Genomic DNA, 27,036 nt, shown 5'->3' on the forward strand with positions numbered 1-27,036 from the left:
CTTTGATGGGAAAGACTTGGCCACATCCTAAGGGATAATTATGATCAACTGAGAGTCCGAAAAGCCCCCAGTAGTTCCCCACTATTTCATTAATGTGCAATACCAATGCGGTGGGGTGGAGTTATCAAGACCCTTTGGGAAATTCACTGACAGGAGACTCAGTGCTTTTGGGACACAGGGGGCTGGGCTCCATCAGCCCCCAGAGAATGCCGTTATTTACCAGCCTGGGTCAAGCACAGGGTAACGGGTGGTCCTGTAAGAGCCTCAGGCCATCCCAGACAACAGAAGACCTGCAGCCCACCCCCAGCATCCTCAAAGACAAGAGTGTTTCCTTGTATCCAAGTGTCTTCTTCCTCAAGAAAGAACACCACACACACACGGCTGCGTGATGACAAGCCACTTTCAGCTACGCTGCCCCATTGCTTAATGCTCTATGTCAGGCAGAAATGAGAGCAGTGGAGGCAAGGCAGTTCTAAGAGGAAAATTGTTTCTTTAGTGCTACTGTGACCTGAAGAACAAGCGACCGCTCCCAGGGAAGCAAAATAATGATGGGTTAGCAGGCACTGTAAGCCGCTCAGCAGCAGTGGGCACTGCCCTTCCATCAGCCTCCTGTCCACGCCCATCCACAGTGGAGGCTGTCATCAGCTCGGGGACACTCCTGCCCTGACAAAGGCCAGTGAGGCGTGGGAACAGAGTCTCTGCCCGGATAGCCTAACTTAGGAATTCGATCCAGGTTGGAATCCCAGCTTTTCCCCAGCGAACTCTGAGACGTTGGCAAAGAATCCTCTCAGACACAGCTGCCTCCACCGTAAAATGGAGTTAATCGTGGTGCCTACTCCCCTAGGTGATGATTTCCAAAGTGAGAGTCAAGGACAGCTGCTATTCGCTGTGCCCAGCACTGACTGTACGTCATGTCACTTCACCCTCTCAGCCCCACAGGAGGTAGGTGACCAGGGGGCATGCTTGCAGCTGGAAGTAACAAACGCCTGAGAGAGGAGCAGCCTAAACGCAAAGCAAGCAGAATGAAAGGAGTAATGAAGATGAGAGCAGAAATAAATGAAATATAGAGAGAAAACCAATAAAGACAATACCAAAACTACAAGTTGGTTCTTTGAAAAGAGATCAGCAAAACTGACAAAGCTTTAGTGAGATGGACCACGAATAAAAGAGAGATGACTCAAAGTACAAAAATCAGAAGGGAAAGGGGAGACATTGCTGGACCAACCTTGCAGAAACAAATATGCCGCTCAAAGAAGAAGCAAAGGCATCATTTCACATAGTTGCAGGTCCAGAGGCAGGGCCAGGCATGGGGGGGTGACGGCTTAGCAATGCCATCAGGGACCCAGTTCTCTCTGCTTCTCCACTCTGTTCACCAAACATTTCTATGTCCCCTGCCTTCCCAGGACATGGTAGGATTACACTACCCACGCCTCACCCGCTCTTGACTTGCTTTGGTGAATGAAACGTAAACAGAACGGCCTGGACCACTTCTGGGAGATGGGGTTGAGGCATGTTCTTTCCCCTGCTGTGATGATGTGCAAGCCAGTGCTGAAATGGAGCCTCCGTCTGCCTGGACGACTGCGGGACTACAGTAAGCAGGAACCCCTTCTGCTGTGGGCAGGTCACGTAGCATGAGTGAGAATGACGTGTGTGTTGCTTTAAGCCACTTAGGTTTCAGGATCGTCAGCGCATATGGCTGATACACGGTCTCCTGCACCAGCGCCACGCCGAGGTTGGTTTCCTTCATGATCACTAGAGAGCTATGCAATGGGGCCAAGGCGTCATCATCATGGACAGCGAAAGCTTTCCCTTTCACATCCATCAGGAGTGAGAGAACCTCCTCCCCAAGCATGAAAAATAAATCTCTTGCTATGGTCTGATTGGGTCAACGTAGGTTTCATGTCCAGCTCTGGATGAATAAAGGTTGCCAGGGGGATGTCCATGCGGACTGGCTGGCGCGATAGTCAGCTGAGGCATCCACCCCAGTCTCCGGTACGTGGATTCATATTATTATTCACATGACTAAGCATGACTGATGATCATGACACGAGGCTTAGGTTATTAACTTGCTCAAGGTCAACAGCAAGCACGCAGCAGAGCTAGACTCGTGCTCTGCTGTCAGGTTCCAGAGCCCCCCGAGGGGAAGGAAGAACTTTACCTGCTCATTCATTGCTTTATCCCCAGCAACTAGAAAACCAGACATGTGTTGAATGAATGAATAAGCTACGCTCCGTCTACCCCATGGGGTGTTGAGAGGACTGAACGGGACGTTTGTGCTCTAGGGTCCACCGGATGCCTGGCTGGGCTTGGACCAGGCCTGTGGGGAGTCACGGCCACATGTCACTCAACCATCTCATGTGTCAATTCCTCCTCCATAAAATGGGAAGAGAAATCTGTTATTCCTCTTACCTACTTACAAGGCAGTTTTGAGGATCTGATGAACTAATAAAATGAAAGTACATGAAAGTACTTTGGAGAACAAAGAAGCTAATAACAAAAATTATTATTATTATTTTATCTTCTATCCAATAACAATTCATCAACGTGATCATTTCTTGACCCACTACTAACTGTCCCCAGGAAGCTGACAGCAGGAATTAAAGTTTGGTGAAGATTTTTCTACTTGCCATTTCCCCAAACTCAGGATGGCATTTCCCATCCCGCCAGAGATGTCTGGAGCAAGTGACGGGAAAGGGTGAGTTTTAACCTTGCCAGAGAGGGGCGAGCCGGGGCACCTCGTGGGCGTTGACTGAGACTTGCTGGGTTTTTTTTTTTCTTTCTTTGGCTGCTCATTCTATGAGTCTGTGAAATTCATGGCAGGTTCCCCAGTGAGTGCACATTAGGTAGCGGTGCAGGGCAGTTAACCCCCTGAGGCCACCCTAAACCAGCGGGAACCCGAGTCTAAATGCCCCCACGAACTCACTCTTAGGTCAGGTGTGCCTAAGGGCTGGGGCGTGAGGAGAAGGCAAATCGTTGGCCACCAAGGGGGCAAGATGACTGTGAATGCTGGTCTTATACAGAGCAGAACGAGGTCAAGGAGGGTTCACCGATTTGGCAAACTTCTACAGTTGACCTGAGCTCCGGCTCTAGAGCATGTGGGAGGCTCCTCCCTGCAGCCAATCTGCCCCTTCCCCTGCGGAAAAAGCAAATGGCTTTTGAAGGAATGGTACAAGGGACAAAGGCACACAATGGAAACTGGGTAGCCAGCCATTCTCCATCTGCAGCAGGAGCTGAGGACTTGGAGTGGGTCCCGTGGGTGCTGCCCCGAGTGGAGAGGAGGGATATCCAGGGGGAGAAGGGGTGGTGGCTGGCAAGAAGGAAGCAATGATCCTGGAAGCAGGAGGGATGTCCAAGTCCTTCCTCAGAGGCATCACCCCTTCTCTGCCTTCACATGTGCCTTAATCACACAGCGGGAACTAGTGGGGAGAGCACAGCCTTCTGAGCTCCTCCATCCCCACCGGGAAGAGTCTCCGATAGCCAGATGGCCTCTGTGGCCTTCAGGGAGGCTGACAGAACCCTGGGAACAAAGAGCTGAGACCTAGAAGGAGGAAAGACTTCCAAAAATGGGGAGAAAGACACCTAGAAATGCATGGACACACAAACATTTGGGGATAGGAAGGAGTGAGCTCTCCCAGAGGGTTCTAGAGGGAACTGGGAATATGGGAGAAGAGAGTGCAGGGGCACAGGTGCATTTGTGTTGAGGATAAAGGGTGACAGAGATGGGGAGAGGGTATTTTGAAGCTGCTTTGTGGGGCTTTTCAAAAACATGCCTGCTGGGCTTCCCTGGTGGCGCAGTGGTTGAGAGTCCGCCTGCCGATGCAGGGGACACGGGTTCGTGCCCCGGTCCGGGAAGATCCCACATGCCGCAGAGGGGCTGGGCCCGTGAGCCATGGCCGCTAAGCCTGCGCATCCGGAGCCTGTGCTCCGCAGCGGGAGAGGCCACGACAGTGAGAGGCCCGCATACCGCGATGAAGAGTGGCCCCCGCTCGCCACAACTAGAGAAAGCCCTCGCGCAGAATCGAAGACCCAACACAGCCATAAATAAATAAAAAAAAAAAAAAAAAAAAAAAAAAACCAAAAACCAACATGCCTGCCGCTCCTCCCCTTCCATGAAACTCAGTGGATTTCTGCAAGACCATTGGCTTCAATTCTATATTTCTATCCAAATGATGTTTCTTTGAATTGACTTTTCCCAACGACTGAGTCACCCAAGGTCCTGGCCACAGTGTGAAGACCAGCCCTGGACAGGGCCCCTTCTGCGAGCAAAGGTAAGCACTGTCCAGCCTGATGAAGAATGGTCCACACCTGCACTTAGCCGTCTTCTCTTTCTTTCAATGTGGTTATCTGTGACAGGTGATGTGAAATGACTGCTACCCAAATTATTGGCAGGATAATAACTTTGAGTAATTAACACACACACAATTTGGTAAAGTACTGTAGCATGAAGAGTCATCGGGAACTGCAGGTCTGGCTCGTAATAGCATCCTTGTTAGAAAACTAACCGCAGCCCCATGGGCTACTTTGTCATACTTGTAGAGAGAAAAACAAAGTGCTCAATAAAGCAGCCCGATCTGCTGCTGGCTTTTAGTACTGAGTTATGCTTAACACCAGTTGGGGGAGGCTTGGAGCCTCAAAAAAAATAAAAGACTCGCCAATGAAACTGCCCATTTCTAATCCAAAGTGAGTTCTAAAAATGTCACCATATAGAAGACCAGCTGTGTGACGCTGGTGAATCGTATGACCATTCTGCACCTTAGACCAGTGCCTTGTGCTTACTGGCTTCACATTACACGTCCTGATGAGTGCGGAATCTTAAAACTGAGGATTCTGAGCCGTATAAGCTCTAAGGGTCTCTCCTAACAACATTCTGGGACTTGTTTTCTCCATTTCTAAAACGTAAGTCTGTGCCAGTCGAGGACGCCCCATGCAGCCAGAAGGATGACTGTGGTGAATTCGTCCTCCCTGGCACCACGGGTTCTGAAAATTCGAGGCTGCCTTGCAGAGAAGGCAGGGGCTCTGGATGCCCCGTTTCCTCTCTGCTGGCACATCGCTGACCCCGAACTGCTGGGAGCTGGGTCTGGAATGATTCCCATATCACTGAACCTTCTCCCTGATTTATTTCATTAGGCTTGTCTCAGCAAGGGGGAACCAAGGCACCCGGGACTGTACAGTTCCGTTCTTCAATCTTTGCATTTAATTCCCAGCATTCCTGCCTTTGGGGAGGCATTATCCAAGGGATGATCAAAGGAAGAAAGGCTGCAGCCACAGGCCCCATCTTCTGCCCACTTTGCCTTCAAGCTGCCAACGGAGCCTCCTTTGAAGGCCATCAAACCAGAGGAAGCAGCCGGCTCTTTACCCCAAGGCTAAAATATCAACAATGTGGTCTTTCTTTCTATCGAAGAACCCTCATGTCACTAATGTTTCTGAAAAACTGAGAGGTGAGTCTGATGTTGCTTTTCTGTTGTGATAGCTTTGCCCTCCAAAGTTTACTTTTCATGTGAAAACACTTCAGCAAGGCAGTGAAAGCCCACGACGCTGTCTGTGTTCCCTGCAGAGAAATCAAAAATAGGTAGCTTAAAAATAACCCTGCCTTTTCCAGGTAGCTCCTCACTCCATATTAAGTGCCCTTCTCGCCAACGCAAGTGTTCGTGATGCTAAATTAACTGTTACCAAGGACTTTAAAATAGTATAATGTATGCTAATTCAGAAATATTCCCATTCCCAAAGTGATTATTTTTACCTCCCAAATTGCTGCACTTTTGCATCAGCAGCTGAGGAGTCAGGGCGCTGTGATCAAGCATCTTTCTGAGTGGCTTCTGGGTCCCTGGTCATTTCAAACGTGTGGTTTCCACGGAGGCACACAGCTTGTGTACAGTGTGCTCTGGATATGATCTGTCATGATCATGGAGGAAGGAGGGTGCCCCCAGCACTGCCCGGCGCTGAGTGTCATCCCGCAAGGCAAGGGCAGCACAGGAAAAGCCATTTGCTCCTGCCCAGGCCAGCATCGTGGGAATGGAAGGTCTCAGGCTTGCTTGTTGGCCCCTCCTGGGGGTGCCCATTTCTCCCTGCTCACCCCCGAAAAAGACCATCATGGACTCTGATGGTGAGGACACAAGCGCAAAGCCCACTGCTACTTTGGGGGGGGGTGGGCTTTTTGCTTTCACTGAGATGTGGCCATGGTGAGGATTCGTCTGATGGAGTAAAGTTTAGGAGACCCCGTGGCCATACCTTCCATTTCCCTCCAGTCCTTTGAGGGAGAGTCCCACCTGCTCCCTACCTGGGGGGACACTGCTCATCTCTCCCTTCTATGGCATTTGGCTGTGACAACCATGGTTCCCCCATCCTCTTCCCCAGCGCCGATGCCTACCCTGCTTTGTCCCAATAATGGCCAAAGACTGAACTGTTCAGGAAAGAAGGGAAGGGGAAAGAAAAGAAGCTTTATTGTTTGAAGCGTGAAATCCCTGAGAAAGTCCTAATGGCAGCAATCAGATGCCCCTGGAATCACCTGTGATGAGACGCAAGCCCACTGGTGAGCTACGGAGGGAACGGGGGAGTCCCCCAGGAAGCAAGATGGTGCGTCCACTGGTGAGCTACGGAGGGAACGGGGGAGTCCCCCAGGAAGCAAGATGGTGCTGCTGCCTCGTTCGTTTGTGACTCCACCACAAGGCTTATCAAAGCCAAAGAGGACGGGGGAGGGATAAATTAGGAGGTGGGGATTAACAGATACACAGTACTATATATAAAATAGATAACCAGCAAGGACCTACTACATAGCACAGGGAACTCTGCTCAATATCTTATAATAACCTATAATGGAAGAGAATGTTAAAAAAGAACATATATATTTATATGTCTGTATAACTGAATCACTTCACTGTACACCTGAAACTCACACAACATTATAAATCAACTATCCTCCAATAGAAAACTTTTTAAAAAGTCAAGGATAAACGGACTCCATGCTCCACATCCTCCATCATGTTCCATCCTGATCTATCATGGTCCATGATGTTCCATCCTGGTCCATCATGCTCCATCCTGGTCTATCATGGTCCATCATGCTCCATCCTGGTCCATCATGTTCCATCCTGGTCTATCATGTTCCATCATGTTCCATCCTGATCTATCATGGTCCATGATGTTCCATCCTGGTCTATCATGTTCCATCCTGGTCTATCATGTTCCATCCTGGTCTATCATGGTCCATCATGCTCCATCCTGGTCCATCATGGTCCATCCTGGTCCATCATGTTCCACCATGCTCCATCATGCTCCAATACGGTTTCTGTGGCTTCATTTAGCAGAGGACATGACATGGAGCCTGTGTGGATCCTCCCACCCTCAACACGGGCCCTGGGGTACAAAGGACAAAGCCCAGGGCGCTCACAATAGCTTGGGAGCATAGGAAGCCCCCATCTGGATGCTGCCCAGTTCCTTGGCCTTCCTCAGCCTGCTCCTTCACACTGGACCCGCTCTGCTGGCTTTCTGGAAGTTCTTTCACAGTGTGGGGCTCCCCCTCATGTCTGGGAGGTAGCACACACTGCTTCTTCCCGCCCCTGACCCTCCTCCAAGTCTGCCCAATTCTGCTCATTCTCCAGACGTCCCCAAAAGTTTGTGTGAAAGGCCCCTCTGCTCTGCTCTGCCCTGCCCAGCGCTCACCACGTGTCCTTCAGCAAACCAAATCCTACTTGGCTGTTGGCTCATTCATTCCCTCACCAGATTCTGAGATCCATGAGGACAGGACTGGGTGTCTCTCCTTCCCCGTTGTGCAGTGTACCTGGCATGTAGCTGTAGACACGCTCCCAAGATTTTATAAAATGGCACGACCAGTTAAGAGAAAGAACAAAGAACAGATGAAATTCAGCACCCACCAATAGTGAAAATAAACGGGAATTATAAGCAACAGCTGAACAGGTGGCAATAGGTGTACAAAACTAAAGGAGACCAGGGAGGCAAGGAAATGATGCTGTGAAGCTAGAAGAAGGAATGGGATTACTTCCCAGTGGTGGGAAAGGCACCACAATTGCTAGAGGATTGTAGGACAAATTTTGGAATCTTCAAATCTTACAAAGGTCGACAAGAGAAGAAAAGAGCAAAGGGAGCACGGCTGCTGCGTGAGGCCATTTCCAGAGACAATATTAGAGCAGGAGGTGCTGGTGCGACCGGCCGCCCAGGGAGAGGATGCAACTTGACTCGGAGGGGAGCCCAGGCCGAGACTGGATGGACTGAGATGAAGGGCAGCCCACACCCCTGCTGGGTCACGTGGGAGGGTCGCAGCCACAGCCTCACCATAGCTTAGCAGAGAAAATAATTCTGTTCTGAGTTTAAACAGAGAAATTCTTGGCCATGCAAAGTAGCCTCTTACACATGGAACAGTAACGGAGGATGGAAGACAGCCAAAGGGGGAGAGAGGGAGACAGACAGACAGACAGAGACAGGGAGATAAAGACAGAGAGAGAGGGAGACAGAGATAGGGAGACAGAGATAGAGACAGACACAGACAGACAGACACAGAGAGAAACAAAGACAGAGAGAGGCAGACAGAGACATACACAGAGAGGTGGAAAGAGAAAGACAGACACGAAAAACAGGGACAGAGAGGGAAGGAGACAGAGAGAGATAGAGAAAGACAGAGAAGAAAGATACACAGAGATGGAGACAGAGAGAGTCAGAGAGACAGGACGCTCAGCCAGCCCCAGCGCCAGACCCATGGAGGAAACCATTTGGACATTCCAGCTCCAGGAAAACAAATACCAGCATGGGCAGTTCGTACTGTCAGCATGTGACCGAGGAAGAAACCCGTGCACGGCAGGGCCGAGTGGCTGTCTGGGCTGTCTGGCTACTTCTACCCAGTAGCTTTCCTCTGAAGCCTCTACCACTTCACTGAAGGAGGTTTGCTGCCCCTTGTCTTCTGCATGAATTATCTTGTTTTGAACCTCTTGTGACACTCTTGGATCGTGGTTCTCCACAGAAACAGAGCCAATAGGAGATACACATACATAAGGAGAGAGACGTATTTTAAGGAATTGGCTCACGTGCTTGTGGGGTCTGGCACGTCCAAAAATTTGTAGGGAAGGATGGAGATGCAGGCGGGGTTGATGCTGCCCTCTTGAGGCAGAATTTCTTCTTCTCTGGGAATCCTCAGGTCTTGCTCTGAAGGACTTCGACGGATTAGACGAGGCCCACCGGTTACAGAGGGTCACCTCCTCTACTTTAAGTCAGCTGATGGTCGATGTTCACCACACCTACCAGCAACACCTAGATTGACGTTTGACTTACCGGGCGCTAGAGCCTAGCTGAGTTGACCCATAAGACGAACTAACCATTGTAGGCCTTTTGTCCAGGGCTGACACAGTATCATCAACTCAGTTATAACAAATGAGTTGTTATTATAACAACTCAGTATTATCAAAATGAACTCTGCTGTGCCCCCCGTCCCACACAGCTCTTTTTCGCCTCCCCTCACAAGCTTGGGCCACTCACTGCATGCAGGTCTTCACAGGACCTGTGAAGGGTTATTGGCTCACTACGTTTCCTGTTACCATCATCACCAACTAAACAGTAGAGTTTAAATAATTCAGAAAAGGCAGATTGGAAAAAAAAAAAAAAGTAAAAGTCCCCAAATAGACTTTAACAAGTAAGTAAAATACTAAAAAGTAATTAGAACTAAAAAGCAAAAGCCCAAATCCATTACACCAACAAAGACTTTGGTGAACATATAACATAAAGTCCAATGCCATAAAAAAAAATCCAGAGCTGAAGATAACAAAATCTGTAAGGAATTGAAAGAGATCAAATCTTTACGTGAGAGACTAATCTTAACATTGATTAAAAAATAATTTTTTAAAATATAATACTAGGAAGCAATCTTCAAGCACCAAGGGTTGTTTTTCAATAAGAAAAAATTTTTACACTTATAAGACATAGTTTATATACTATCTTCTTTTAATAAAGATTTGGGGAAAGCACATGTTAAACTGAATAGTTAAAGATGGATTTGTAATACACAAAGAGGAAGTATTGTGAAAGACGAAAGAATAAAACCAAATTTAACTGAATGCGTGAGAGCTAAATTTGGCTTTGAGCTTCCTGGCCATCAAAGCAAAAATAGACAATAAGACCCTCACCATTCCTGTTTTAAAGCAAGTATTCTCAACGAGGCAATATCACCCGAAGGTGATGAAAATTGGTTCTTGGGGAACAAAACAATAATCTTACTTTGTCAATGTAAAAAGCAGAGATAGTCATAAAGTATGTAAATAGATGTATGGTATATCCCTACTGTTAAAACTTCTTGAGAGAATGATTAGGAAAAAAAATGTCTAAAAAGACCCCTGGGATGCAATTATGAAAAAAGGTTGAGAAACACTGTTTCTGAGTAAAAGGAATACATTAGTGCAGCTAGAGAGGTAAGCTGTCCTCTCGAACCTCCTTCTAGAAGGAATGTCTCCAGAAGACACTTGATGACACAGAGGTCAGTTTCCCCTTGACTATAGTTTTGTAGCCCATGTTGATTTAAAAGGTAAAAAAAAAAAAAAAAAAATTGTGTCTGCCTAGCTTGAGAAGTTCACTTTTTGTAAATATACTTTCATATTTATATTAGGAGATTTCTGTAACACCTGTAAAAAGTGCCCACTTTTCCCTTCCTAACTGTTGTGTTTGCCACGTACCTGGCAGCTCTGGAGGCCAGCGTGGAATTTCCGGCGGCTGGGGGGATGGGGACATGGTGTGGGGGGGCAGGGGGCGGGGGGGACCCGGACGGAGTGTGCAGTCCAGAGATCATCCCGTGAGACTTCCTGGCGGATGTGGCGGTGCAGGGCGAGAACTAGAACCCAGATGCTGTTCTAGAATAAAAACAACCGTTGCCATGGGGCCAGGAACTATTTTTATAAATTTCGGCTAGAGCTTCCGCGAGAAGTGAAATACTGACTCTCCAAATATCACCCGCGGCCAAAGGCTGGCCCCTCCCAGGTGGGTGTGCCCCTGCAATTATCTTAGGATGGTGGATAATATCTGGTTTCTAACATACTCAATGGAGCATGAATATTCATGTTGGTCAAAGAGTAAAAATTCAAGAAGAAAACCATTCCATATTCACGTGTGTCTAAAATTCCCTGCGGGGGAGGGGGAACTGGATATTTACAAGTTCGAATAAACTGGGGACCAGCCATGGAGCCAGCGAAGGATCCCCCAAGCCTCCTGGGGATTCCGCAGCAGCCTCCTTCGAGGCCTGGTTAGAAGGGGCAGAGTCACACCCTTGTGTTTAACCAGGGACACATTTGGATGGAAAGCAGGACCCCAGCGCCTTCTTTGTTTCTTGCCGCCTAAGATTTAGAGAAAGCTGGGAAGTCTGATGCCCCTCAAGTGCAGTGACACACCCCAGTAAACAAAGCCCTCTCTCAAATTAGCAGCTGAAAAGGCTAAAAGGGGATGTAAGTAAAGTGCAGCCAGAGGGCCCCGGGGTTGGGCTGAGGGGAGAGAGCTCCAGCCTTCGCTGGGCTCAGGTCTGCTCTGTCTGTAAGGACGCGCAGAGACGCATGCAGAGGCGTGTGGGTGCTGTCTATCTGGCCTCCAAGTCAGAGATAATTAAACACAGATGATTAAGACCGGCGTTTGAGGAGGATGTACATACAGATAAACAGGCATCACAAAGCTCTTTAAGAAAGCAAAATGGAAAACAGCGGCTTTTAGATTTTACATCAAGGGATAAAAACATAGTATGTCAGACACTGCGAGTCGTTTTAAATGACATTTTATTTTTCGTTGTCATGGATTAACTTTCGAGCCTACTAGAAGAATATCATGATTATAGTGAATAAAAAAATATAGATGGTAGAATAAAAATATTAGGTTATACTAAGTTAGTTTTTTTTTTTTTAAAACATCCTCCACAATGATTTTTAGGACTTGAGCTTTGGGGAAAAAAACCAAGAAAACTTAATTTGGGTTTTTTTTACACTTCCCTCAGTTAAACGTTAAGAACACATATCGGGAACCATTTGCGGACACGTATTACAATAAACAGAAGGACCACAAAAATTAAAACAAGTTCTAAAGACCCTCATATATACAAACTTCTGTACAGAATGAGCACAAGAAGAATTCACCCAGTTAAAACCATCTCCTGCGGTCTACGTATTGTTTTTCGAAAAAGAGAGAAAATTGATCTGCCTATACTCATTTATTTTTCCACTTGATCCCAGTATTTTAAATGGTGTCTCCACTCCATAAATTAGTAACTGTTCAGTAGCGGAGAAATATCCTATTTTAAAGTATACCAAAGGAAATCAGGGACTTCCCTGAAAGGGCTGACCTTAGTTGCCTGATGTAAGTTGAAGGGACACTCAACCAACAAAAAGTCACACCACCAGGTGCAGCCAGGAGGGTCTGAGAAAACATCCTGCAAGAGTCAGCCGGCGTTTGGCCTCGAGAGATGAGGGTTCCTAAGCTGTTATTACACAGTTCTGCAGTGAAGGCCTAAGCTCTCTTACTGCGCTCCACTCAGGTCAACCGGCCTCTCTGCTAATGTGTCATTTGGCACAAAAAGAAAGGACTTCTGGGCAAGACTTAGGCTTTCTCAAGACGGACACACTCAGAAGCCTCCGACTTTGATAAACATAAAAGCACGTCCCCGGCCCGTATCCACCTCGCTCCCCAGTGCTAAAGCCCTCTCGCTCAGTGGCTGGAGACGAACGCCTGTTAAGGAAAAGCAATTGCACTAAACATCAGACATCACAGGCCCAATGAGGTAAACGCCAGACGTGGGAGAAGATGCGGAGGGAGAGGAAGGATACCAGCTGGCTCTCCGGCGGGCACTGCGCGTTCACTGCACGATCCCGGAGTCCACTGAGGTCTGCTTGCGCGTCGTCTTGGGAGGCGGCGGCGGCGGGGTCTTGCTGGGCAGCGGAGGCGGGAGATGCTGGAAGACAGAAAACGGGGGAGACTCCAGGGGGGTCTGAGCCGGCAGGGGGGGCGCGGTGAGGGAAAGTCGACCTGCAGCCCTGGGCGGGAACTGCCCTCTCCTCGTGACTCGGGGCAGGCAGGTCGGCCACGCTCAGGACCGCGTGGCTGTGGCCCCGGCCACTATTTCACACGTAGTACGTCACACGTCTGACCAGCCCCTGAGACGCGTAACCGCTGCTCTTTGGGTGGTGGTTTTAAATCCACGTGCTGTTGACCTAAGGGCCCCTGGAAATGGACCGGGTTCATAAGTGAGCAGCTGAAATGGTTAAGGACAAGTGAATGTGGGCAAAGCAGGACCCAGGGCCAGCCAGGCAGCCTGTGGCCATGTCACAGCTGAGCCTCCTGGGGTGAGGACCACCCAGAGGCCCCTCCTCATGACCCCTGAAGATGCCCCGAAATGGTTCAGGGACGAAGTCCTTGGAGATGCTCTCCATGGGTGGGTGGCTGCAAGGCCTGCTTTGCTCTCAGAAATGGCAAGACCACACGAGAGAGGGTCAGCAGGTGGGCCATGGTGGCACCTGCGGCCACCATCCAGGTGACCCGTTGACAAGGTAGTTTCTCATCCACAGTCGCTTCCCAAACTGTAAACAGAGGAGGATGAACAAGGCTAGGGGGGTGTTTAAATTCTTCATGAGGGGAGCCCAGTTTATCAAGAAACGGGTGCAGTTGTGCTCTAATAAAAGTTTATTTACGAAGACAGGCGGCGGGCTGGACGTGGCTTATGGGACACTGGTGGCCTTAGGTTCTCAAGAATGGATTTACGGGCTTCCCTGGTGGCGCAGTGGTTGGGAGTCCGCCTGCCGATGCAGGGGACACGGGTTCGTGCCCCGGTCCGGGAAGATCCCACATGCCGCAGAGCGGCTGGGCCCGTGAGCCATGGCCGCTGAGCCTGCGCGTCCAGAGCCTGTGCTCCGCAACGGGAGAGGCCACGACAGTGAGAGGCCCGCATGCCGCAAAAAAAATGGATTTATAACCGTAACGGCAATAAGAGAAACGGAATGTACCTGTCAGGGTGTGAATGATGAAGGGCAGTTGGTGGCCTTGCTCTTGGTGGGCTCGTGACACGCACAAGAGGTCAACGTGTGTTGACCACATGAATAAAGAAATGAGTGAACAAATGAACGAATGAGTGAATGAATGAGCAGAGGAACAAATAAACAGACCAGGATAAGTGGGCACATGCCACAGGTAGAACAAACCAGAAGAAGATCACGAAGCACTGGCCTCTAGCTAAGGCTGAGAGGGCACTGTTTACAGCCTCTCAGGGGAGGTTCACATTCAGCTCAATGTGAGAAAAGAAGTTTCAAGGACAGAACAGTGACGAAGCCGTGTCTTAACTCATTGCCCAAATTTCCTCCTGATTCTGAGACACACAAATACTAAAGTGATCTAGGCCTTAAGAGAGAGAAGAGAATCAATGTGGAAACACAGAACTGATGTAATGATATTTAGACACTGTAACCAGGCAAGTAAAAGAACAGACTTGTAAATCTTTTTAAGTTGGTAGGAACGGTCAAAAGAAATACCGATTTCTGGCTCTGATGAGGCGTTTGCTTGTTGACACATGGAAGTAAACAGTGCGGGCCGGTGTGAGCGGCGCGGGGCCAGGCCACAGTTGCAACTGCCCTCTGTGCCAAAGACGCGCATGGTGGGCTCATCACCACTGAGCGGCTTGAGAGCTCGGACTACCGGTCGTAACAGGCATTTCAAAAGAAATGACAGCTTAAAGTGGCAACAACTAGAAAGAGAGTTGACTACAAGCCCGAGGCTGGTCAATGAGAGTGACAGGAGGACATGTATCAGCCCCCATGGAGGGCGAACCGATCGTTATCCCACAACAGCTCTTGGGGCCTGCAAGGGAGGCACCCCTGGAAACCCAGCTGCTTCCAGAGATGACACCTAACCCACAGGCATGCCTCCCGAAGGGGTACTCACACTGCAGGTACGTCAAACAAGACACCGGCAGCAAGGTGACTTGGGTAATTAATCTCATGGAACTCACACCCCTTTATAAATGGAGCCGAAGCTTGTGCATGTCTGTCCTTCCTCCAACAGCAGTGGCAGCAGTAACTCAGAGGATGTGTCCCAGAAACCGAGACCATCAAATGTTGCCCCTGAATTGATTTGTAACAAAAATGGACTTGCTTCACACTTCCAAGTTCAGAATTTTCAGTGTAGGGAGACCTGGGGGACATTCTTGCTTTTCCGATAAAATAAAGATATGAAAATCAAGATGGAATCGGTTAACTACGCTGTTAGGAAAACAACACCCCAACCAATCAACGATCTCTCTCAACTCCCTGCGTCTCTTTTTATTCTAACCTGTCGTGAAAATCGCGGGAAGGGTCAGACTTACATTTCCTTAGTTGCTACAAACTGTTCCAGCTTCCTAAAAAGCCATCATGGGGCACCGGGTCCCTTCTCCGGCCGGTCCCCCATCATGGAATCTCGAGGGACAGAGGGCTGACCCGAAAGGCACTGCAGCCTTGGAAGCAGGAACCACCCCTTCAGCACCAAAGAGGAAGCCCCACCGCTTGGCTGGTTTTCTTGTGCAAGAGGAATAATCGAATAAATATACTGTCAATAAATCCCCTCTTTCTTCTGCTCCTCTCACAAGAAGATAATAAACTTGCAGAAAGCTCAGTGAAAAAGTCTCCATTAAAAAAAAAGAAAGAAAGAAAGAAGAAAGAATGCAGGATTTATATTGTTTTAGAAGGGGAAAAACACAGCTTGCTGTTATGAAAAGAATCGTGGCCACATGACTACCTCATGTCTTCGATGTTCTTCTACAGGAGTTCTGTTGCCATATAATTACGTTAGAGAGGCTGACCAGCTGCACGTGTGATCGGGGATATTCTACTCCTCAGCCTGCATGGCTTTAATTTCATTAGGCTGTGAATAGCGTGGCTGGGGGAGGATGAACCTGGATGCGATCACCCGGCGCTGCTGGGTCATTTCACGTGGGCACGCGGACCTCTGCACGCAGCCGGGCCAGTGAACAAAGGAGAGGCCTGTGTGACAGCAGCCTTAAGAAGCAGGAGAGAATGCGGGGGGATCTCAAAAGAATGTTTCTAGAGCCGTGAGCCGGTAACAGAGGCATGGGTTTAGGTGTTTTTTTCAGGCTTTTAGCTGACGTTTGCATAAGTAGGCAGGCCCAGAGGCCAGAGCAGTGAGCACATCAGACACGATTAATGACGGTCTCTGAGGGGGGACTAGCCTGGGCACCAGTGTTGACGAGGGTTCGAGTTGGCAGGCCATGCTTGCGGCAGCCAGCACCCCGAATCTAAACGGGGTGGGGTAGGTTTCAGGGCTAGAGGTGTGGCTAGGGATGGGTGGCCTCGGGGAACAGAGTTTGCCCAACCTTGCTTCTCCTTTGCAGATTCTCTGTGCAGCAAGTGCCTGTCCCCACCCGGGAGTGGCCGGTGCGAGGGCGGCTGCCTGGAGGAACTGCCGGGACCTGGGCTTCTCAAGGGCGAGGCTGGTGTCCAGGAGCACCGGCCCCCGACCATGTGTGGCATTGGCCAGCTTCTTAAAAAGTCAGACAAACCTCTTCATACAAAAGCTACTTCTCAACACCACACTTTCCTAAGAAGTGCAGTGACCTCCAAGGTCACGAGAGTGGCCCTTCGATCCGCTGGCTGGAGTTCTTCCCCCTTTGCCTTGTCCTGAGGGCCCCATGGGAAAGTGCGTCCCTGCAGCGAGGACACAGAATGACAGACCACACGCGCCGGCGTTCCAACCACTGTGACCTCTGCTCGGAATCACATCTCGGCTTGCCCAGAGTCAACACGCTAACACGAGGAAGGAGGAGTTTGTACCTGGTGCGGAGAAGGATGTGAGCCACCCACTCCCCGAGTCCTGACTTACCCTCTGCTGAGGAGGAGGGGGCGGGGGGCTCGGCAGGCCTGTCAGGTCCAGGTTCTCGGTCAAGGCCCCATAGTCTGCGCTGGTGCCTTTAAGAGGCAGAGGGGGCGGAACCTCAGCCGCGTCCAGTCCAGTCATGCCATTCAGCTCCAAACCTGGGAAACAGGGTGGATCAGAGTCAAACCCACATCCCCAGCAGGCGTGGACGCACACACAGCTGCTCTGTGCTCTCTCAGGAGTGGCAGGGAAGCGGGAACCCCTTCTCCTCCCAGAAATGCTTGTCAGCAGGGCACAGAAGATAGCAGAGATGGGCAGAGGAGGCCAGGGGTGGCATTGCCTCCGAAGGGCATGCTCTAGAAAGAGAATACCAACTATCACGAGATGCCTAAAACCTGAGCTTAAAGGACAGATCAGACCACTGGAAAAACAGCCGTGTCGACCTGGGACCCTTATTTATTTTATTTACTGTTCATTTATGTACTTACTATTTATCTATCTATTTATTGATTTATTTCTGCATGCTGCACCTTGAGGCCTGCAGTATCCTAGTTCCCCGACCAGGGACCGAACCCGGACCCTCAGCAGTGAAAGCACAGAGTCCCAACCACTGGACCGCCAGGGTATTCCCAACCGGGGACCATTCTGATCCCTCCTAGGCCCCTCTGCCCTGGTGGCATCTACACAGCTTGGGGTCACAAGGACTGTCTACGCCTGCAGTTTTCAGAGCCCAGCCGGGACGCTGCACCAGGCGTCCTGCAGTTATGAGCCGGGGAGCTTCACTAAAGCCAAGTCTAATAACACAGCTCCCAAGCAGCCACCTGCCTTTCAAAACCCTCACACCAGGAAAAGCCAATTGTACGAAACGCAGTTATTAGCAGGAGCAGCCTCTGCGGCGGGTGCTTTAAGTAAGCGGAGGGGAAGTACCGTTTTTAAAGCAAAGCAAAAAGGAGCTGCTTTCAGACAGAGGAGTGATCATTAAGGCAATATACTTTCTCAGCCTTTGTTGAGACTCTTAGAAATAATGTGTCATTTATGTTAAAGAGAGAAAAACTGACATTTTTGCTGTTGGGTCTCTTTTAAAGTTTTCCCCGATGATGCATCTGACGAAAAACCCTTCCCTAGGAAAGTGCTTCCTAGGAAGAGTTGTGTCAACTTATGAGGAAGTCTCGCAGTTGAATCCAGGGGCAAGAAGGTGGTCTCTGATTGAATGACTGCCCTCGTGACTGGTTGTTTTTCTTACGGTATTTATTTAAAAGTTACCATTTTAACCATTTTTAAGTGTGCAAATCAGTGGCATCGACCACATTCACACTGTTGCACAACCGTCAGCACTATCAATTGTATCACCCCAAACACAAAGGCTCTACCCTGAAAGTGACAATTCCCCCTCCGCTCTCCCCCCGACCCCTGATAACCTCGAATCGACTTTCTGTCTGCATGAACTTGATTATTTCAGCTATTTCATGTAACTGGAATCGTATTTCTGTCCTGGCTTATGTCACTTAGCGTTCTCCAGTTCATCCATGTTGCAGCACGTACCAGAACTTGCTTTGTAACGGCTGAATCATATTCTACTGCATGGGGATTTCTCCAGATGTACATTTCAGTTTAACTGTTCATCAACTGATGGACCCTTGGGCTGTTTCCACCCGTTGGCTGTTGTGAATGACGCAGCTATGAACATTCACGTGCAAGAATTTGCTTGAGTCCTTGTGTCCAATTCTCTGGGGTAAACGTCTAGGAGTGGGCTTGCTGGGGGTTATGGTGATTCTATGTTTAATTTCAAGGAACCCCTAAAGCGTTCTCCACAGCAGCTGCAATGGTGCCTGTTTTTAGCTATTTATAAAAAAAAATTAAAATATTTTTGAAGAAGATCACTGGTTATAGTGCAAGGATGTGAAACTAGGACATACCAGGAGACCATCTCCCTTGCAGAGCCCAGAAACTCGTGGCTCTCTCAGGCTCATTACTGTGGCAGCCCTGACTCCTGACCAGATGGACCACCTCCAGATTCTGCTACTCCCCTTTCAGCAAGAAGACACCAGATGCTGAGGACAACTGTTCGCTGCCCTGCACAAGCCACTCCTCAGGCTGGTACTCCCCGTCCCCCCGCTTTTTTTTTTAAAGATTTTTTTGATGTGGACCATTTTTAAAGTCTTTATTGAATTTGTTTCAATATTGCTTCTCCTTTTTTTTCTTTTTTGCGGTACACGGGCCTCTCACTGTTGTGGCCTCTCCCGTTGCGGAGCACAGGCTCCGGACACACAGGCCCAGCGGCCATGGCTCACGGGCCCAGCCGCTCCGCGGCATGTGGGATCTTCCCGGACCGGGGCACGAACCCGTGTCCCCTGCATCGGCAGGCAGACTCTCAACCACTGCGCCACCAGGGAAGCCCTTGCTTCTTTTTTAAATGCGTTTTGGTTTTTTGGTCACGAGGCATGTGGGATCTTAGCTCCCCAACCAGGGATGGAACCCGCACCCCCTGAACTGGAAGGTGAAATCTTAACCACTGGACCACCAGGGAAGTCCCCCCCATCCTCTTTCTCCGGCCGCCCTCGTTCTGCTGCTGCCCTCACTCCCTGCCACTTTCTTCCTGCCAGGATGCTGCCTCTCTGGCCGGGCTGATTTGAGTGGTGAAAAGCCAGGTACCACTTGCAGTGGGTTCCACAGCATCTGTCCACAATTCACACCCACCCGGAACCTCAGAATATGACCTTCTTTGGAAATAGTGTCTTTACAGATGTATTAGTTAAGAATCTCGAGAGGAGATCATCCTGGATTTACGATGGGCCGTAAACCCAATCTCCAGTCTCCTGTACGAACAGGGCAGAGCACAGAAACACGGAGAACAAGGCCTGGGAAGAGGGGAGGGATTGGAGTGATGCGTTGACAAGCCAAGGAACGCCAAGGACTGCCGGAATCCACCAGAAGCCGGAAGAGGCACGGGCAGATTCTCCCTGAGACTCTACACGGCGGCAAGGCTGTTGATACCTCGGTTTCAGACTTCGGGCCTCCAGACTGTGAGAAAGTAACTTTCTGATCCTTTAGGCCACCAAGTCTGTGGTGATATATCAAGCGGCCCTAGAAATCGGGCAAAACTGGAAAGTAAGTTCTACCCTTAGCCCCTCAGCACAGCCTGGCAGGGCTTCTTTCCTTCCCATTCCTCCTGGACGCAAAAAGGCTCACAACTCCCCCACCCCGCCCCCATGGGCTGCACTATCTGGTGACACGAAATGGAGGACATTCCACATGCGTCTCGAGTTACCCCCAGCACACAGGAGGTCTGGACATCTGAACGGGCCCCATGCTTTCCTCCCAGGGAGCGCAGGAGCCCAGGACTGGGCTTTGGCCTGATTTGCTTTGGTTCCAGGGGACATTCCCAGGAAGTCAGGTGCTTGTCAAAACTCTCATCATCTGCTGGACAGAGAGGGTGGGTCTAACTTTAGAGACTTCGATCAAGGGGGAGGTCACAGAGCAGCGTCAGGAATTCAAACGTGGACAGTGTCCCACTTACTGGACTGCAGGCTGAAGCTGAGCTTGGCCCTCGGTGTGACCGGAGGAGGCGTGTGCTGGGAGGACGGGGAGGACGGTGACACCGAGAAGCGCCTTTCACTGCCCATGACGTTGATCACCTGGCTCTTCGGTCTCTGGGGCCGCAGGGGACTTATCTACATCAGAGGGACGGAAAGAGCACAGTTAGGAGCCGTCATGGGCTGAGTTGTCTCACTGCAAAAATCCCTATGTTGAAGCCCTAATCCCTCAGCACCTGCGAATATGACCTTATCTGGAAATAGGGTCTCTGCAGATGGTCAAGTTAAGATGAGGTCGTTACAGTGGCTCCTAATCCAATATGACCGGCGTCCTTATAAAAGGGGGAAATTTGGACCCTGACCCATGCACACAGGGACAGCGCCACGTGAACATGAAGGCAGAGATCAGGGTGATGCTTGCACAAGCCAAGTGAGGCCAAAGACTGCTGGTCGACCGCCAGACGCTGGGGAAGAGGCCAGGAACAGACGCCCCTCACAGCCTCAGAGGGAACCAGCCTGGCTGACACCTTGATCTTGGACGTCCAGCCTCCAGACCGTGAGACGATCAATCTCTGTCGTTTCAGCTGCCCAGCCTGTGGTACTTTGTTACGGCAGCCCTGGCAAACTGATACAGGCTTCACAATAATCTCCTTACCCACTCTGGGGCTGATGTCACATCACAGGTTTCCTGGACGTAAGTGTAATGTGGGCCATTCAGTGGGGGTGAGAGCACACAAGGAGAGCTCCAAAGGGTCACGAGTGGACTCAACGACCAGCTCAGTGACCGGAACGCCTCAGGCACCTAATTTCTTGGTCTTTCTTGGCAGGTACGTGAAAACCTAGAAACTTGCCGAAGGATTTTTTTTATCCATCTCCTGGTTCTTCTCTCATGCTACGCTATTACTGAGTAGGAATTCTTTCCACTTTTCATTGCATTTATCCTCCCCATCTCTGACTTTCGGATGCACTTGACTTTTCCCACCTAAGCCTTTTCCTGCAACTGTAACATCGGGGTGTTTTATTTATCTATTTCTTACAACCTGCTCTCAGATCATTAGGCCTGGGGGAACACAAGCGGTTCAAAATACTCCCACGGTAGGAGTCATTAGCAAAGCTATTAACCCAGCTGAGAAGGAGGAATCAAGATTTCTGCTCCGGGACAGGCAGGGCGGGAGGGCAGGGCTCTGGGCCTGGTTCCGGGGGCTTCATTCCTGGGCCTGCTGGTGAGGGTCAGCTGCAGAGCCGGTGGGCGGCAGCATGTGCCTCTCAGCGGTCTGCAAAGGCAGGGCCTCCCCGGGGGCTACTGAGGCTGGAAGGAGGGGAGGAAGGCTTAAGCCCTTTGGTAAACGGGGGACTGAGGGGACACTGGCCAACAAGCCGACCTCCAGAACTATACTACGCCAACGAAGGAGATACCGGAGACCAGGTGTCATCCCTCATCTGCAGAAACCGATGAGTTCCCTGCAGCTCAACTGCTGCGGGAGGTCTGGGACAGCCTGCTGAGCTCGGGCTCCTCCTCGGGTGCGTGTGTATAGGGACTGGAGACGGGGATTCAGGGATTGCGTAGGTGCCCCTCCCATCCTTCCCACCCCATCCCATAAGTGCACATTCTGACAATTTGGGGAGCAGAGGACATTTTACTGGTGAGATGCAAACCGCACGTGGAGGCTGCCCCTCCTGCTCCAGGCAGACTCTGAGAGGCTTAGCTAGAGGTCATGAAATTGTCGATGATGCAAATTCAGGCAGGAAGCCGAATCCAGCCCCGTGGAGGGAACAGAGAAAACCTCTGCAGAAGCATGAGGAGGCCAGGTGGACGCACAGAGCAGTGCAAGCCCAGCGCCGCCCCAGGGAATGGGGCTACTGCCGCCACTCAGTAACCCTGCCTCTCACGGACCCCACCAGCCCACCTGCTCTGTCCCGCAGCACCTGGCCGGTTACAGGCACACGGAGGCTTGAATAGGAAACTCCAGGTGCCTAACTGGACTCACAGACCTTGCCAGCAGCTGTAACCCGGAGGACAGACTGCTACCGGGGCTGGACAAGAATAGCCAATCTGCCTCCAGCGAGAAGTCAGGAGGCCCCTGCAGCTACAGCGGTGGTTATTCTGAGACTCCTCAGAGGCTGCCAGCAGGGTCAAGGTTCTGTGCTCTGACCTTGGTGGATTCTTGTGCATTGGCTGAGGGTACCCCAGGCCAGCCACAGGGGGCGGGGTGCACTTTGTGCCGGAACTCAGCCCATCTTCACTAGCATCCTCGCGGGAAAGCAGGGCCACGTGGGGAGGGACAGGCTTATACCGTGATGATGGCTGAGCCTGGCACGTCCTTTCCCTTCTCTGCACGCAACTTAATTCTGTCCAACTCTGCCACGTGGCCCAAATTCTCTGAGGCCCTCAGTTTTAACATCTTAAAGTGGAGCTTAAATGAAAATGTACGGAAGACTTGCACAGGCTCTGCACTTAGTAAATATTCAAAAAATGTCGCTGTTCGTTCCCCCACCCAGTGATGGTGTCTGGACTCTAGAGAGAGGGGGGTGCCAGCCAGTCCCAGCGGGGTCGCTGGTCTCCCAACTTTCCAGAAGAGCGGACAGAGCACAGGGGCCGGGGGCGGGCTCGTCAGAAACCTCTGGATCCCACTGCGCGAGGCTGCATCTGGGCATTTAGTGCTAAGCCTGTGGCCAGTCCCGCCCCAGGCCCCTGCACTCTGCAGTGAAGCACCGAAGCCCAGCTGCAGTCCGAGCTGTGTGCAAAGGCCTCGCGAGGGCGTCTGCCTTCATGAGGACCGCGTTGTGGCTCTGGGGTCTCCCTTCCACCTCTAAACACCCAAGCGGCATGTGGCTGCTGGTCTCCACGGCGTGCGGTCTGGGTGGAACATAGCCTCTGGTATTCAAGATATAAACAAGCAGTGAAGTATGTCTTATTAAACGGTGGTCCCACCTGAGCCCTTTGATAAGCAACCCTTCAGTAACGGCCGGGACAGGTCATGGACTCCCTGCCCAGGGCAGGCACATTCTTGGCCACCGTACAGGCAAACGTCCATCCATTTTGAGAGGGAGGCAGCTCTAAGCCTGACTTGACCTTTGACACTGATGGCCTCGGAGAGCCTCTTCTTTATTTTGTCTCCGGTCTACAAATAGCACGTCCTGAATACAGCTCACCCCAGAAGCTGTCCGTGCCTAATTTTTGCCCCCAGACTCCAAACGCTGCTATGCGCTGCTGGGAGCAGAGGCAGCCCCCATCCCCCCAGGCCCAGCCCTGGGAGGAGAGCACATGCTGCTTGGGTTTCACTGCCATCAACCCCAGACTCTGGAATGAACGAGATTCCCGGGGATCCATCTTTAATGTCAACTCACCAGCACGTGACACGTTAAGTCCCTGAAAGTCCTTCTGAAAGATGGCCAAGGGATTTAGGCATGGAGCACACGAGGCTGGGAGGATGACACGGACCTGTGTACAGCTGGCAGAGCCCAGCGGGAAGGGGCTCTGGGATGCTAGCGGAGCAGATTATAACAGTCGGGCAGAAACGGTGGCTTAGTGATTTCTGGTCAGGAAGGGGCAAGGGAACAGCGTTAGCTGGCCCGGAGTACTGCTCTCTGACAACAACAGCAACCTGTTCATCTCCAGAGACGTCCGGATGTCTAATGGAAGCAAGTCCAACTTTGCTGCGGAGCCTAGAACCATGTGGGGCCTGCTGATGGCTGGGGCCCCTGTGGGATGGAGGATGGAGCACGGGGGCAAAGACGAGCATCCTCCGGAGAGATGCAGCTCTCCTCTGTGCCTCTGGATGCCCTACAGCATCAGTTATACAAGGGGAGGGCTGCGAGAGAACCCCGATTTTCAAATGACTATTTCACAGCCAATGCAGTGAAATCCAATTGACAGCCCCCTTGGCTAAATGTGCCACATAGACAGGTCCCGGCAGCCACCGCGGAGCGAGGGAAAGCTCCCTGGGAAATTACCGTTTCTGAAAGGATCACAGCCTCAGATTGCTGCAGGGGAATGTCGGTGGGTTTAAATTCTTTATCAAATATCTCTTGATGTTTGCTGTTCCTTTTTTCCTTCTTCTTGTCCTTCTTCTCTTTATCTGGGTCGTCCTTGTCTAGCTTGTCCTGGGACCGGGAGTGCATTTTCTTTGGCAGGAGGGGTTCCAGAGCAAACCTAAAGGAAACGGTTCTTTAAATCAATGACGTCTTACTAGGACAGCCACTGCTTTTCGCCCTGCAGCTCCATGTAAAGTCACTCAGAATGAATCAGGTGCTCCCTGGGAAATGCCCACTTTTACAAGGAAAGAAAGGATTTTAAAAGGAAGGTCAAGGGAGACTTAAGATACATATTGCCGACTGCAATGGTTATAGTTTTGAATCTCGATAAAAACGAATTGGAAAAAAAATAGAACACTTACAGGATGATGAGGGAAATGTAAAGTCTTACTGGATATGGGATGACTATATTCAGGGATTATTGTTGATTTACGACGGGAAGATGGTATTTGGGGTCTATTTCAAAAGGGAAGCCCTCATCTTTGACAGAGTCATACTGAAATATTCACGAATGCAATGAGGAGAAACAGGCAGATGCTAACGCAAAGAAATGTCCGTATCGGTACACAGGTGGCTTCCATTTGACAGCCCTTTGATGGCTCCGTGAGAAACAAGCCAATTCCAGCTTGCAAGGATGTGGAGATGCCCTCAGACTTTTAGCTGAGAACTGAGCTTGAGACAGAGATTCTGGGTCTCAGCTCTGCCACCTTCTGGTGAGTCTCCACAACCTCTAAGCACCATGGGCTGGATGTCCCCCTTCACAAAATGAAATGGAATGAAAATGGTATTTAAGAAGAGATATGATCTCTTAAAAGAAGCTAGAGTCATACAGTCATATAGGAGAAATAGCCTATATTGTGATTTCTGATAAATGTGTTTTTTAAACTGGTCTACCCATCATTCTCATATGGTTAAGAGAAGCAAAGTGGTCAGCTGAGAGGGTTCACGGAAGCTCCCTGCCCTTGAGCTGCCAATGTCAGGCAGCCCCTGAGCCCTGCGGGAGGGCAAATCCCACCCCCGTAACGCGGGCTGTCAGGATAAGGGGCCAGGTCCCGAGCCTGCCCCTGGGAGCCCCCAGTTCTCACTGAGACCTTCCAAGCCTGACTTCCTGGGACACCTGGAGATTGAAGTGTCTTCTTCAAGGGGACACTGATTGTAAGAGAAGGAAATCTAGAAAGTCTGTCACATTGCCATCCTAGCTGTGGTTTCTTTCAAACTTTTTTGTGAACGGGACATTGAGAACAAAACCACTGCTCTTAATAAGACCATTCCAGCACCTTGGCTCCCCAACATGGGAGAGGTAACATGGAAGTCAACACTTATTAGATGGGTCATTCACAAAACCACATTTCAAATCCATAGAAGACGCCGACTGCTGAGAGCAAGAATCACATCTGCTACGTTTTGTAAAAAAAAAAAAAAGAAAAAACTGGATGGTCAGCAGGTATTGAATGTAGGTATTGATTATCAATAGCTGCTAACATCACTGCAAGGGAGAGAGACACGAACGTCCTTCTGAATGGAAGAACCAACTGAAGTCATCCTGTCCCCAACTCATGCTTGAACGTGTACAAGCCTCTAGATGTGACTACTAATCTGCAGGATGATGAAAGACAGAGAAACACAGTCAGTAACACTGTAGGGGACACAGTAAGCAAAACCCAGACGACACCAGAAGCAACCTGGAGTTTTCAACAGACAAATTACAAGGAAAAGAAATGAAAAGAAAAAAGCAGAAGGGGAAATCTATTGATTAAAAGAGAACTAAAGAGAGACCGCAGCCCAGCTGCAAAGTGGGGCTCTTATCAGGATCAGTTTCAAACAAACTAAAAAGAAAACAAAAAAAGCCATTTATGCCCCAATTGGAAATTAAAACCGATATCTGATGGTAGTATGGAATTACTGTTCACTTTTTACACGTGCTAAAGGTAGTATGATTGTGTTTTTGGTAAATTCTTACCTTTTAGAAATTCACACTGAAATGTTTACGGATGAAATGATATGATGCCTGAGATCTGCTTCGGAATAATATGGAAGAGGGAGAGTGTGGGCTAGGAGTTGATCATTGTTGAGGCTGGCTCATGGCTGGTACAGGGCCTCATTATGCTATTTTGTCTCCTTCGTATATGTCTGAAATTTTTGCGTAATAAAAACTTGAAAATGATTAATGAAATACACCAGTGTTGACTTTGATTATTACGGCATTTCTGGGCATCTGGACTTTTGCAGTTGGATACACAATAACTACTAAATCAACAGCCATTAGGTGTTAAATATTATATCTCTTCTACTATAAACAAAAATTTAAAAATCTTCAGGATTTTATTCTAGGTTTGGCAGAACTTGGGATAATTCATGTAGGGAAACAAAGGATTAGTGGACATCTTACAGCTCCGGGGAGAACCTGTGCTGTGAAATCCAGACGCATACACAAGGAACCAAGAGAAAGGCTGAGCTTTAAATTTTTCACATTATGAGAACCAACTGCCGACAGGACGAACTTTATTCTGCACGTAACTGATGCCATTTGAGACCAAAGCCTCATTTTCTCCACATCCCTTAGGTGGTGAAGGGTGGCAACCCCGAGAATGAACAAAAATCTGGACTCTAATAAAGATGCCTTCTAGTTCAAGGTTAAACAAAT

The 27,036-nt window shown here is 49.8% G+C and overlaps 1 protein-coding gene across 1 annotated transcript in view; it reads right to left on the reverse strand.

Annotated features, from left to right (window-relative positions):
• Window positions 1-11,736: 11,736 nt before the first annotated feature.
• Window positions 11,737-27,036, reverse strand: part of DOCK1 (dedicator of cytokinesis 1) — a 517,745-nt gene continuing 502,445 nt past the window's right edge. The window contains exons 41-44 of the mRNA XM_033841901.2: window positions 24,312-24,510; window positions 20,342-20,495; window positions 16,831-16,982; window positions 11,737-12,919 (exon numbers count right to left, since the gene is read on the reverse strand). Of these exons, the coding sequence (XP_033697792.1) occupies window positions 12,824-12,919; window positions 16,831-16,982; window positions 20,342-20,495; window positions 24,312-24,510 (601 nt within the window). The 3' untranslated portion in view covers window positions 11,737-12,823. The remainder of the gene's footprint in view (window positions 12,920-16,830; window positions 16,983-20,341; window positions 20,496-24,311; window positions 24,511-27,036) is intronic.

This window comes from Tursiops truncatus, chromosome 16, assembly GCF_011762595.2.
Source record: "Tursiops truncatus isolate mTurTru1 chromosome 16, mTurTru1.mat.Y, whole genome shotgun sequence".
NCBI classification, from domain to species: Eukaryota; Metazoa; Chordata; class Mammalia; order Artiodactyla; family Delphinidae; genus Tursiops; species Tursiops truncatus.